We start from the raw sequence: 14,746 nt of genomic DNA on the forward strand, positions 1-14,746 counted from the left end.
AATAATAATAATAATAATAATAATAATAATAATAATAATAGTGATTTACATTACATAATAGTATTTACATTTTAACTTTTTCCATTTTTCTAAAGAATTTACATTGTAACTTTTATTTAAAAAATGTATAGGTTTTTATTATATTCATACATATGATATTATGCATAATTGTGCATAAAATAATAATAATAATAATAATAATAATAATAATAATAAAAGCATTACAGCATTTTTGGGGGCCAAGCACCCAGACTCGGTGAGCCGCAGGTTCACAGATGCACTACAGGTGTTGCCAAAGCAATCACAGGAAAGCAGAGCCATAACTTTAGGCAAAGGGATTCAAGACTGATTTGTAGTTTCACTCATGATGTGAGTGATTCTCTGACTGAGGAAGGAAAGGTTTTGATGAACAAATGGGCAGCAGGGTGGCATTGCTGCTGCAGCTGCCGCTCCTGCTGTGACCTTTGGTGTTGTCTGTTGCTACACAACCTGTGGTCGTGATTGCTACTGCTCTGACCTGAAATTTTTTTTCTTCTTGCAATTTAAAAACATCTAGGGTATTTATGTTTTTTTTTCTTATCAGTCTAGGCCTTTTTTCCCACTTTGTGCAAGTATCTACACCAAACTTGTATCTGCCTTATATTGTGTTTGTATTTTTTTATTGAAAATTGCTCAGTAAAAATGATATTTGATTTTAAACCCTGTCAGTCATGTGTTGTCTGTGTAATAGCACGTTGAAAGGCTAGAATGGCAGTGGACAGTTTTTTAGACAGGTCTCAAGATGATGTGAGCCAAATTTGGTGAATTTGGTGTTTGGTGAACAACATTTGGAGGAGGAGTAACAAAAATGGCACTTCGATGGAAGCATTTTCGGCATGTTTTTGTAACTTTGACCAGTAAGTGGCGCTGTCATGAAATTTGTTGCATTGCCCCAGGGCATGGTCCTGAAGATGCCTACCAAGATTTGTGTCAGTGCGCAAAGTCATTGCTCAGATACAGCCTCACTTCCTGTTTGGCAGCATTGCCATCAAATTCGTTGGTCCATTACAGACAAACCATTTGGAATATTCAATATTCTTTAATAACTTTTGTGAGGCTTACTCTGAAGTTGAAATTTGGTGATGATTGGACAAAATTTGAGAGGGAGTAGTGAAAAAAAACGTTTTGGAAAAAATCCAAGATGGCCGAAAATTTAATTAGGTGGAAATTGACGTCAGAGGGTGTGCTGAACTCATCTCGACCTAGGGAATCCAGGGATGCCAGGGTTTTTAAATTTTGGACACACGGTTCAAAAGCTATGACCATAAACTTACTTCCAAATTAGGCCAAAGTTTGACCTGATGGTGGCGCTTTGGCAGCATTTGGCCCAAATTTGGTCAAAATGTTCCTTAGACCCTCCCCAATCAGTGTGCCAAATTTCACAGCTTTTTACCAGACAGTTCTATGGGCTGCCATAGACACTCTAGCCAGAAGAAGAAGAAGAAGAAGAAGAAGACGGAAGGGTAGAATATCAGTAGGGTACTTAGCATCTTTGGTGCTTGGCCCCCTAATAATAATGACAGCAGCACCGCTGCTTCACAATTTATTTACATTTTATTATTATTTAGATTTTTTACTTTTTTTTCCAACGTTTTTTTAAAGCACTTATGTTGTATCTTCTATATTAATGTTTATAATTTTTGTTATAAATAAATCATAGTATGTATAATGGTTCACATAATAAAAATAATATACTATTATTATTTGTAGATGTACTTTTCTATTCATAGTGCACTAGGAATAAAAACAAATGTAAAATAAATTTTTAACACTTTACCCCAATGATATGATAAAAACTCATAAACTCTTTGACGTCAAAGAAATGACTCATAAATCGTCGGATTTATTTTCTTTTCTTTAAATGACGCACCATCAAGTGAACACGCAGTCCAGGTCGGACAAAACCTTAGCCCCGCCCATCACCTTTAACGAATTTCATTGGTTGGCGTGTTTTATGGGCGTGACTTTGGTTGATATGACCCGCCCCTCTTCCACAAAACACAGCAGCTAAGGCTTTTAGCAGCTCTGTGGTCATTTTATAATAAACAGTGCTCTGGTTATATCTGCGTATGATATCAGCGCCTGAAGCCGGACGGAAGGTAATGTTTGACTCAGAGATTCATTTAAAACGTGAATTTGTTGGTTATTACAAGCGGAGTGTTACAATGCGTCTTTTTTTTTAAAGCTAAAGGAGGGTCAGCCGTTAGTACTGGCATCATTTAACGTGAATGGGTGCTAAGCTAACACAGCTAAGGGCTATTTCATTGAGATTCTCACGGATGTTAATGATAAATACTGAATGCTAACGAATGTAGCATTTGTCTGTTTAAATCCTGTTGGATCCAACTATGCAGATTTTGTCCACACACACACACACACACACGCGGGCTAAGGAGAATTCCCAATTATACTAAAACTAAAACTCAGGAAAAACGCCGTTTGACCGTTATTTATTTATTTTTAAATGTTCTAATCGCGTGCACACGTTCCAAACAGTTTAACGGTTATTCCAGGCGTCGTTCCCAATCTGAACTGTGATAATAGAAGTGTATAGGGGAAAGTACCCGGATGTAGCCGTGGCGTACTTGTTAAAACGCAAGTGCATAGGAGTCAAGGTAGCGGTTTAAAACACGACCGCATACTAACATACTAAACAGTATGCAAGAATAGTACGCATCCTATTTCATGCACTGTTACGAGGTTCTTATGTAAATGACAGTATAGTACTTTTGTGTGCTGTGTAGGCCAGGTAAATGGATTAAATTTTTTTTAAAGGTATTATTTCATTTATGTGTAATCCAAAAATATAATTTTGTCAAGCTAATAAAAAATAAAAGGAAAAGAAAGAAATATACATAACATTTCAGTTTTTGCTGCTCATGTTGAGTTTTTCAGACTCAGATTAACTGAAATTTGACCCAGAACTAAAAAAAAAACTTAATAAAATCTCATTTGTAAGTTGTTTTTGCAGAGGTATTGTCCTTAAATGTTCATCTTTGAGTCACTGAATGTTGTATTGTGTGCGAGAGTTGAATTACTGATGGCTATAACTGTTTGTTTGCTGCTGTCGTTGTTGCTGTTGTCATTGTCATCGTTATTGTGGTCGTTGTTGTTGTTGTTGTTGTTAAATCTGAAATCATGTTTTCACCAGTTGCATAGTCCAGATTGGAGAGAAAATACATTTCTGTTTTCTGTTTAGTTCGTTTTGGTTGTACTTTGTGTCAGATTAAAGGAAAACCCCACTCTGAAACACCTTGAATATGTTTATTTTTCCAATATTTATGATGTGCTTAGTGCACTTTTCGTGGACTTTGTTTTTGCTGCGACTCCAAGCCTTGACCACGCTACATTTTGTTTTTAAATTCCAGCTTTATAATATAGGACTACAGTAACATTTGAACATTTCATGATGTCAGTAACGTACGCAAGTCTAACGCGACTGAAAAACCAGAAGGAGTATTCCTTGCACTGATTTACCAGACTAGTGGGAAGTGTTGTGTTGTTATAGGAAACTAATCCACGTGGTGGCGGTGTGAATGAAACAAAAGAGGAGATTGTGAATTTCTCCCGCAAACCCATTTTAAATCAAGAGACCTCTGGTTTGGGAACCCCGATACAAGCAGATCAGCCCGGGTTGTTCTTCACGCGGGATTTCTCCTGTGAGTGCGGTAGCAGCAGTAATGTGAGCAGTGTATCTTATGTACATACGGCGGATTTAAAATCTGCATCCGCTACGTGGCACATCAGAGCCAAAAGATTACTCTCCGTGAGGTTTCCAAGTCGAACTGGAAAATGTTAAATCTTAAAAACTTTCCGCTGTCGTCATGATTGTTGTCATGAGCTGCGTCTCAAATCAAAAACTCTGACCGTTCAGCTGGTTTGAAGGTGACGAGTGGTTTTTAAAATCCGAACACTAACTGTAATAGGAAAGCCGGTTTCAGACTTCAGACACAGTGTCATTTTGTTTGATGTAGAAATTTGTTCTTTTTTTTTTTTTTGCTGAATTGTCAGGATAGTGAAAACCACTAAAATAATGTGTACCGCATTAATTTAAACATGGATTGTCTAAATTTGACTCCCAGTAACATTTTGAAATATTTGGAGAAGAAGAATATTTGGAGGAGATTGTAAGTTTCTCTTGCAAACCCATTTGTAAATCAAGTGACTCCTAGTTTGGGAACCCCTGGCTTAGTGATTCTTAGGGGTGCATTGATACTGATACTGATATCAGGTATCATTCTGATACTGTGCTCTTTTACATGTCCTTTAAAAAATAATAAAATAAAGCTGAGATACCAACACCCAACGCGATGTGACATCAGCCTAGCGTAGGTCATCTGTCTAACAAACAGACGAGACGAAATAACAGCAAAACAAAACATTAAATTTATAGATACAAATATTAAAATGTGCTACTTACTGGTCCATTGTTCTCAGTAGCCCCTTCTGCTGATACCTTAAACCTGATATAATTTTGTGACACCCAATGCAAAGCAGACTGCAAACTGGGAGCTTCCTACAACCTCTTAAACACAAAACTCAGCACTACAAGTTCACTGAGGAAAAAGAATTGTCTATAGATAAGGTAATGGGTAAGTGGAAATAACAGCTCTTACCCAGTATGTTGTTCTTGACCATCAGCCGCTATCTGTCATTGACAACGAGGCATTCTGATCAAAACCTCTCCACTGCAACCCGACTTGATCCAAGGTAACGAATGTAGCTAGCTAATGCACATAATTTAAAATCAACTCGCCGTTTATGGCTGCTGTATAAACCGAGGAAACGTAAACAGAGCTGAATATGAGGTTCCACGGTTCCCCTGATTGATTAATACTAAGTAGGTTAGTCATTTCAGTAGGTATCAGTGTCAGTACTGATATTCATGAGTACCAAAACAGTCTGGAAAAAAATGGCATTGAAACATCGCTAGTGATTCTAGTCCTGATTTGTTGATTGGTGCTGTATTTTCGTTATTCTTGTGAGATATTTGTGTTTGTGCCACACTGATGTCACAGCAGGACATTGTTATTGTTAGCGTAGTTACAATGGAGTTCAGTAGGATGAAAGATAAGTTCAAACACAAGTGATTACAGTCAAGTTTTGAGATGTTTGCAGAAACGCTGCACTTGAAGTCCCAGAATGCAGTGCAGTTTTCAGTTCAGCTAGTGAGCGATCTACGAGAAGACCAGCGTTATGGCCTTGATGTTGGTCTGGTTCAGTTAGGAACAGTTCTCAGACATAGTGAACAGCGTGCAAAACGTCTGCGAGTAAGTTTCCAGTATGTTTTTAGTTTTTTAAAATCTGGTCTTGCTTAAAGGAAAAAATCCAAAAGAAAGGCGGCGCCATATAATTTCGGTGGTGGATCTCAGTACACGTTGCTCCTGACGTTGTAGTGTGTGTGGCGCTAATACGTGTGGATCAGCAGTTAAAAGACAAACAGCTCAGCTTTTTTTTTTTTTTTTTTTTTCTTCATGCTCACTGTGTAGCCTTCATCATCATTATCACTTTCTGACCTCTGGAGATTTTTGACGACCCAGCAGTGACGCTGAGGCTTTTAAAATCCCGGTAACGCTGCTGCACCTGATTCACTCGTACCTCAGTCATGAGAAGAATAATGTTTTCTGCCCAGTGGTGCTCCTGTGGAGTTCCCTTTCCATCGACTCTGTTTATAACTGCTGGTTAATGAACTGTTTAAATCTTCCATTGTTTGCCAGCAGATTGCATGGAGTTGCAAAACCTTTGACAGTTTTATGAATCCTGACCGTATTCTCTAAATTAATTATTTATCCCCCTCTCCAGTGATCTTGCGCTTTGCCTTGCATCCACTTCTACCGTGTTACATTAATTTTAGCAAAGTGCTGTAGTCCAGTACAATCTCCTGAAAGGATGGAGCTTAATAACCAAAATGCATTTCTGGCACTTAATCTATTTATTTATTTATTTTAAAGGGAGCAGGTCTGCGATTATCAGACGCTTGTGAGACTTTTCACTCTCAGCAGTTCATCTAAAACCTGCCGAGCGATTACAGCGCACGCTGAGGGCAAGCGCACAAAGCAGACGGAGCTGGGGAAGCTCGATTCTGTCTGTCTTATCTTTATAAAGACCAAGCAATCAAAAACCACTCGGGTTTGTTATTCTTAACTGCGTTCTGCTTTCCTCTCTGCTCCTGACAGGACATGGGCCACGAAGGAAACGCATGAGAGAATGATCTGAAGAGCTGAACTGTTCCAGGGCACTTTTTGAGGTGAGACACAGCACATGCAAAGATGGAGAACAGAGTCATGTTTTATATTAAACTAATGGACCGATACAGATAAAGACATGGAGGCAGTTTGATACGTGACGTCTCTCAGCAGCGCAAGCAAAGCGCATCACTCCGTGACTCTACAGATTTAAAAGCACTTTGCTTGCACAGCCGATGAAGGACTTTTATCGGGGACAAAAAAAAAAATGCTTCTCTTGAAACTTCGTGAGCCGCAGTGCAGTTTTTATTCCCTATACATTCGGTACAAATGTGTTAATTCCTGTAATAATAGTGCCATAGTTCATAGGTGAGTGGGACCTTGTATTTATGGAACTGTCACTGTAATTTTTCAGCTAAAATAAACTACTCTGCCTTCACCGAGGGTGTTTTTGTTGAAATCAAGAACACCTTGATCTCCGTGCCTCAGTATTTTATGTCATTATTAGTGTTGGAAAGCGTTGTTCCGAGTTTCTGTGCATACCAGCGTCTTTTCAAGCATTTAACCAAAGAACCTTTCCAATTTTCCAACCCATGAATGTTATTTTATTAAATTTCTGTGTGGCAGTAACGTGTTTAGACATTTCTACTGCACAGTGTATCGGATCCTTTGGCACCAGGAAACATAAACACTGCAGTTTCCATTGGCTTTCCAGTTCAATCCCGAAGGTTCCAACAGTGTGAGTTCCTCCCCCTAGAAGGTCAAATTAATTTTTATTCAATTTTATTTTCTATATAGCGCCAGATCACAACAGAAGTCATTTAAAGTTACCTTTCCTATAGAACAGGTCTATACCTTGTTCGTTTATTAAACAAACTAAATAGCATTATGTTATTTATCTTATTTACACAACGGCACGTCATTTCTGTCTCTACATGTTCGCGCGTTTACAATTCTCCTCTGCTCTGTATCGCGCGGCGGAGTTCCGACCCGTTGCGCACGTGCGCACACACAGACACGTGTGCGCGAACAGGTGAGCAGCACAATCGCACCGGTGGACAGAGAGCGCGTCAGAGAATATGTCGCATCAACCACCTGAAAAACTGACAAAAATATCTGCGTTTTTTTAAATGCTCCCAGGTGGTAAAGATGGCAACACTCGCTCTCCTGCGAGTAGCAGCCGGAGTAGCTCTTCTGCTCCGAGTCAATGCAACACGTCAGTCGCGAAGCTGCCTTTTTGAATATGTCGGGAAACGTGAGGAAATGGAAGTGTGCAATGAGAAGTACATAGCTGTGATGATATCACTGATGCCAAAATCATGATACAGATTTATTTACACGTTTACTCGTCACTATGTCTATTTCAGTTGGCTGTCAGTGTGGTCCGAAATGAAATATAACCCCAAGGCCTTGTTTTTTTAGTGAGTGTTAGAAGGTTACGCTTAGGCTTCTTTACGTTAATGTGATGATTTTGTGAATTCTGTCTCTTGCAGTTGTCTGATTTGAGGAGTGAGTCGTTCCAGCATGGAGGCCTCCACTATTTTGCCTGTACTGAAGAAGAAGTTGGCGTTTTTGTCAGGTAATAAATGAAGACAGTTATAATATCTAACATCATGCTCTCTAGTTTTGTAGAATATTAACTGTCAAAGGTGATCTTTTTAACAATAATAATAATAATAATAATAATAACACTTTTGTATCACAGCACTCTTGAATTCTCAGTTCTGATTGGTTAAAAGGTGCTGATTAGTTTTTTCTGTGCCAGCTGTAATTTAAATCACGGGATTATATTAATGCGCTGGTTCTAATACATTATCGTTTCTATAGTAACAACGTTCGCAGAGACTTGTGCAGCGGACCATCCACATAATCTATGACTAATAATAAATGGATTAAACTTGGGTTGTAATTTAACAATATAGTATAATTTTTGATATGAGATGTTTATCATTTATGGAAGGAGTCTCCAGTGTCAGTGCTTTATAACAGACCGAGGTAAAGCTGTAACTTTGGGTTTTCTGAAACAATGAGTTTACTGTAAGCTTTCTGGTTTCTTAGTAAAGTGACAAGCTGGAATTTTTATTTTTGATTTATTAACTTTATTAAGAGAGCGAAGAAAGAGAGGACGGTATAGGAACGAGTGTTTATAGCTGCTATAACGTAAGTATTAACAGGAACTAACTTGTGTCATGGACGTTAAGTGTAGCTATAAATGGATAAAAAGTGCGCTGCTGTGTTTAAAAAATGCAAATTGTTAGTGTTAAAAATTGCTGGGTGATTAAGAGTGAAACATTTTATCAAAGTAACATTACACCACACTGTTTTTGATTATTATTATCATATAACAGTGTTCCTCTACGCAGCTATGTGCTTTGGAGAAGGACTCACGTGGGAGTGATGGTCAGGGATCCGTGTACTTTTGGCCGTGTAGTGTATATCTTAGCGATTGGGAAGGTGCTGGGAGTTGTATTTCAGACAGCCGGAACGATTTACTGTGTTTATGTTTAAAATTAAATTATACCTTCCGCTTGAATGAGCTCAATCCTCAGTTTAACCCACTTCTTCTTCATTAACGCTTTATTAATTTCTTTTGTCGTACAAGTCATTCACCACAAATGTATCTGATTCAACACCCTGTAATTGAAAACAAGGTTATAAAATGTGAATCGGATCTAATTACCGGGAGGGGATAACTGTGTAATGTTCACTTCATCCGCTTCATATTGTGTCTCTTTTATGGCTGAATAGTTTGTTTAATCTAAAGTCGCAGTACTGGAATGTTTAGCCAGAAGAGAAGTGTATTCTGCTGTTGATAATTTACAATCTTGAACTTTCCTGTTAGAAGAATAGCTGGCATGCGTCTTACTAGAGCTGCGTTCACAAGGCTCATATTCTCTTGAAATGATTTTCCTTGAACTGCGCGTTTCAGTCGGTTTTAGTCGTGCTGTTTTCCTTCTGTGAAAATCCGGGTTTTTCCAGCCATCCTTTCTCTCCCGCAGTGACATCTGGAAACAACTTTTGTCTTGTCTTGCTTAGGAATCTAATGGAGTATAAGGTGATTGATTATGGGGTGCTATAATCTGAATGACAGTTCAAACCACTAATGGCATGCGCTTGTCGGTTTTAAAGTCACGCCTGTGCGCTTCTGTGATTTCTTAGGATAAAGTGATGATGTTTTTATTTTTTTTGTATGAGAGAGACAGTTTACGCAGCAGTATCATCATTTCATTTCCAGTGGAGCTGGAAAAAACATTACATAAAAACATAACAATTCAGTGGTGAGAATGAATTCACCATTTAAGCACTTAGTGTTCACGAGGGCATTATTTACATTAACACCAGGCATTGGCTCAGTTACTGCACTCCAGTGTTTGTGTGTGTTATGTAAGAAATAAAACCACTTAGGGGCATGCTGTTACAGGAAAACAATCAACGACGTGATGCAGAATTACTGTTGCCCCTCTGAAATTCGTTATTTTTCCGATAATCGCGCATCGCAAAGAGTTTTATTCCTCTTACACCACAGTAATTTACCAACAAGAATGGCATGTCATACTTTTTATCCATTTATAGTTACTTTTAATGTTGTGGTACGTCCACGATCCAAGTTAACGATCACTGATACGTTCTCCTATATAGATCACGATCGCTCATATATAGCTCTGACACTGGAGTCTCCTTCCATTTTTGTTAAATAAAAGCAGGTTTTTTTTTAAAAAAGATTTTGATTGTCGTAGATTATGTGGAGCGTCCGTGGTACTAGTCCCTGTGTATGAGCTGTTACTATGGAAACCGTAACGGACTGGTACAAGCACATTAATGTAAACTTTGCGTCGGCAACACTGTCAGAGCTGCTGTTATAGAAATTAGAAAATAAATAAACACCTTCTGACCAATCAGAATTCAGCAGCGCTGTGGTAAAGTCATTATTATGGGTTTGGTGAAGAGTAAAGGAGTCTTGCGCATCTGCTTTATCGATCTGATTTGTAAAATGTTTGCAGTGACCTTATGCCACCGATATCCTGGTCCTTATTTGGTCATTGTTCTCTCTCTCTCTCTCTCTCTCTCTCTCTCTTTTTGTTTTGTGCTATTCAGGAGGGAAAGACCGGCGCAGCGGCCTGATCCTGACCATCCCGCTATGCACAGAGCAGACGAGCATGGAGGAGCTCAGCTCCACGCTGGACTACCTGCTCAGCATCCCCAGGTCTGCACACTCCACCCTCTTTTCCACAGCATGCGGCTTTATATGCTCATCTAGCAAGAAGTTAGCTAAAATGTTATCCATTTATTATTATTATGGATTAGAATTAAAAGACAAAGTGATGTTCATCTAAAGTAACACTTTCAAACACTGTATCTTTAGAAGATCCTTGACATCATGTCCTTGGTTAAATGATGCTAAGCGGTGGTGGTGGTATGATGGTAACCTGCAATGACTGAACATTTATAGACATCTCATAGAAACTCTGAGCGTGTATACTAGACAGAAATGAAAGGCGTACGAGGCTCTTGATCCTTACAACATGTTTTTATAAGCTGAATAGCGGTAGCTAGCTAACTAGCTGATGTAGATTTTAGGCGAGCTACATAAGTATGTTAAAGCAATCTAAATTCGGCGTGTTAGCTAACTAGCAATCTAAGCCTGTTAAATTCTTAATTATTACTAGTTAGCCATGTAGCCGAGATAAAATGATCTCTGCAAACAGGGAGCTTCTTAGACCAAGTATTATCTCCTAACTGCCTGTGACCACAGCCGTCTTCAGTTGGCTTGGAAAGGTGTCTGATTTGGTAGTATGCGGTAAAAGCGAACGAACGAAATCGCCAACTTTAGGGTTTTAAGAGTAACTCTGCTGCGCATCGTACTGCATCACTCCGCCATCGTACAAGAAACACTCGGGTACTTGCTGTTATAGGAGTTGATTATCTTCCTAGAAACTCATGTCCAGAAGTGTTTTATTCCTCTTACACCACTTCACTTTGCCAAGACTTTCTTTTTTTATCGATTTAAAGCTGTATTTAATGTTGTGGAATTTCTGTGAAACAGCCTTAAACAGTCTTAAACAGTCATTCTGTCACTTTACCTTGAAATCAATAAGACGAAAATTTCTGAAGCCTGGAGACTCTTTCTTTAAATGCTACAGAAAGCTGCACTATATCAGCAATCACGCTCGTGGCTCTTTGTTAAAAAGCAACGCTTTTTTAAACTATTTATTTATTAGTCTCAGATTATGTGGAGTGTCTGCTGTAGCAGTCCCTGTGAATGAGCTGTTACTATAGAAACCTATAGCAGTGTGAAGGGAAAAACACTGCTGGTGTGAGCACAGGGTTAATTCCCAGTGAGTCTATATGAGGACACAGGAAGGATTTTAAACCTAAGTAGCTTAAACATTTCAAAACTCATGTAATTACTTTGCTCTTGGCTTTATGGGAGACATGTTTCAGTCCTTAATTTGACCTTCTTGAGTTTGTTATTAATTATTAAATGTGTCACATGTAGTGTTCCCACATTCATTCTTCTTAGATTGCTCTCTGCTGATATTCTATAAGCGATTTAATGAGTCTGGCGCCCGATCACAGACCCTCCAGACTGATCCAGAGTGCCATTTAAATGCCAGCTGAGCCGTGTTGCAGTCTGACGCGCCCCGCCGTTTCGGATTTGGCGTGTATTTTTGGAATATTTGAGTCACTCTGAGAGCAGAGTGTGCTAAATATCACCTTACTGGCAAACCAGTGCGTGTGGCTTTTCAGTGTGTGTGGGACAGAAACATGGTGTGGAAGGTTATAGCTTGTTCTCACTCTCTCTGTTAAACGCACTTCAATGTATCACCGAGTGGAGCTTCTGAGACTCGCCTGTCTTTCTGTTTAGTCTCTGTTCATATTTCCTATTTGTCTGGCTTCTATTATGGCTGGGGAACATGACGATATAATATCGATAGATTGTCACAACTCACTTCTAGGATCTTCTGATTTCTTTTTTTAAAATAACGTTTACAAACTTTGAAGCAGCCGATTTGACCAAGTTTTCTTCTCTTTGAAATCTTTAAAATAGTACAACGAAAACAAAATCCAAAGAAGGAAAATAAAATAAATCAAGGCTAAAATATTAACAACTCCTTTCTGTTTGTTTATTTTTGTAGATGTAAATAATTAAAATAAAAATATCATCAAGCTCATTTGGGGGCGGGGCTTATAATTGTAGTGTTTTGCGTTTACGTTGAAGAATTCCTTCCAAACCACGGCTCGATTGCGCAGTTCCATACGTCACTTTTTTTTTGGTGCATACAGGTTTGTAAAATGGCAGGCTCTAGATTCATCAGTTTGCTGCTTTTCTTTCTTTCTTTATTTTTTAAATTTATTTTCACTCAAGATTAAAAAAAACAAAACAAAAAAAAAACCACTTTTTGGATGCGCTGAGTGCCATCTTGCATGAGTAGTTGTGAATGAGGAGCCTTTCACGTATAAGAAGAATTTTCGCCCTACAGGCCAGCACGAGACATTTGTTTTTCTCATGTCTCGTACCACAAAAGTGAAATTACAGAGCTCCAGTCCTCTAAAAGTCTGGTTTTATATATCAGTAACAATAATCGCTGTTTCCCCAGCATCACAAAAGTAGGAACAGGAAGTAACATGGCAAGTTGAGTCAAACGCGTTACTCAGCATGCGGCCCGAGCGCCGTTAGCTTCCACACCTGATGTAGTCGAAGCGAACCCCAGGCCACTGTTTTTAACGCTGTTCTCCAGCGTTCACACTTCAGCAACTCAGGGCTCAGATGACACAAGGTTTATTTTTAAATGCAGCACTATAGTTTTCTAACAGTTACAGTATGTTAGCAAAACTTTCCCTCCTGATACATATTCGTGTGTCATAGACATGTTCTTTCTGTCTATTTAACAGTCTTACCGTCTCATCTCTTTATTCTGTATCCCTCAATCAGTATTTCCATGTATTTCTTTCGGTCTTTTCCCTTCCTTTCCATTCTTCTTTTTTTTTTTTTTTTTTTTTTTTTTTTCTTCCTCTTATTAATATCTCTGTGCATCTTTCTCTCTATCCCTCCCACTATCCGTGTCTGTCTTTATGTTTGTACAGCCATGTCTCGTTCTCTCTTTTATCTGTAAATCTGTCCATATCCATTTCGGTCTCTCTCAGTCTCGCTCTGTGTGTGTGTGTGTGTGTGTGTGTGTGTTCACAGTGAGAAGTGTAAAGCACGAGGTTTCACAGTCATCGTGGACGGGCGGAGGTCTCAGTGGAACGTGGTGAAGACGGTCGTTCTGATGCTGCAGGTAGGAATAGACGAGCGTGTTTGTGCTCACACACACACACACACACACACACACACACACACCGTACAGCTTATACACAGCGACACACTTCCACTTCAACATCGCAGGAAGCTTGTTTCCAACATTATCAGCTAATATTTTTTGGCAGGAAGTAGCTGATTGTGTTGTAGACTGAATTGTTTCCTGCATGCATGTGCTAATATTTCCTCTACTTTTGTCTGTTAACTAATCAGCTTTCAGTGAAGGAAAGGTTAAAAGGTCTGTGGGTTGTGTAGAGCCCAATTAAGTGAAAATGTATCTTATGTTCTACACCGGTGTTTAATATGTAGGGTTAAATCATTATCACCTCATCAGCAGGGTCATGGATTATTCGTAACATGAGCTACACTTGGTTCTGTGCCTGTGTTTTTTTTTTTATATGTAATTCTGTGACCTACAAGCATAGAGAAGTATTTTAATAAACCCCATGTGATCTGACCTACTTCAGTCAGGCTGTTGGCTCATGACTGTGTCTCTTTTTTTATCAGAATGTATTGCTCAAAATATTCCTTGCTGATACTCTCTGGGAATCTAAAACCCATTTACACCTCTGTTAACATGCAGTGTGTATGTGTGTGTGTGTGTGTGGTTGGGGGGGGGGGGGGGGGGGGGTTTGGATTGAGCCAATCTTGCGTTATGCTCTCTTATATTGTATTATGAAGCGATCACCTTTCTCCCACATGAAATGCAAACAAATCTAGCTCGCTAGTTGGAGGGTGAGGAAGTCAGCCAGCTCTGAACATTTTATTTTCAATATTTACAATTTGTACTTGCTTTAACTCTTAGTGCAGAACGTAAATGATGTCAAGCCATGTTTCAGGGGTTTGTTTGTTTGTTTATTTATTTATGTTCTTTGTGTTGTTTTTTGCTTTGGTCGTGTGTGATGTGGGCAGAGATGCTTTTCTTGATGCAAACACACACAGTGAGCCTCGTATAAAACTGTATACGAAGAAATTTATTTGTGAATCGGATGAAAGTAATGGTGGCCTATAAGAGGTGGAAGAGTTAAAGTGTGTCTATGGTAGTCAACACCATGCTATACATATTCATATACAACTATGCATATGCAAGATGGTCGTCGTGCATATGCTGCAGTCATCTGGCACGTCGCTTGCGCACATCCTCAGAAATTGGCGCAGCGCTTCCACATGGTGCAATACAAACATGTATAGTGGTGGCAGTGTAGCACCTTGTGGCACTGTG

The 14,746-nt window shown here is 39.0% G+C and overlaps 1 protein-coding gene across 1 annotated transcript in view; it reads left to right on the plus strand.

Annotated features, from left to right (window-relative positions):
- The first annotated feature begins 1,981 nt into the window (after positions 1-1,981).
- The window catches only part of sestd1 (SEC14 and spectrin domains 1), a 54,860-nt gene continuing 42,095 nt past the window's right edge, over positions 1,982-14,746 (plus strand). Inside the window, exons 1-5 of the mRNA XM_034304696.2 lie at positions 1,982-2,138; positions 6,216-6,286; positions 7,718-7,803; positions 10,320-10,428; positions 13,414-13,504. Of these exons, the coding sequence (XP_034160587.1) occupies positions 7,749-7,803; positions 10,320-10,428; positions 13,414-13,504 (255 nt within the window). The 5' untranslated portion in view covers positions 1,982-2,138; positions 6,216-6,286; positions 7,718-7,748. The remainder of the gene's footprint in view (positions 2,139-6,215; positions 6,287-7,717; positions 7,804-10,319; positions 10,429-13,413; positions 13,505-14,746) is intronic.

This window comes from Pangasianodon hypophthalmus, chromosome 5 (genome assembly GCF_027358585.1).
Source record: "Pangasianodon hypophthalmus isolate fPanHyp1 chromosome 5, fPanHyp1.pri, whole genome shotgun sequence".
Classification (NCBI taxonomy): Eukaryota; Metazoa; Chordata; class Actinopteri; order Siluriformes; family Pangasiidae; genus Pangasianodon; species Pangasianodon hypophthalmus.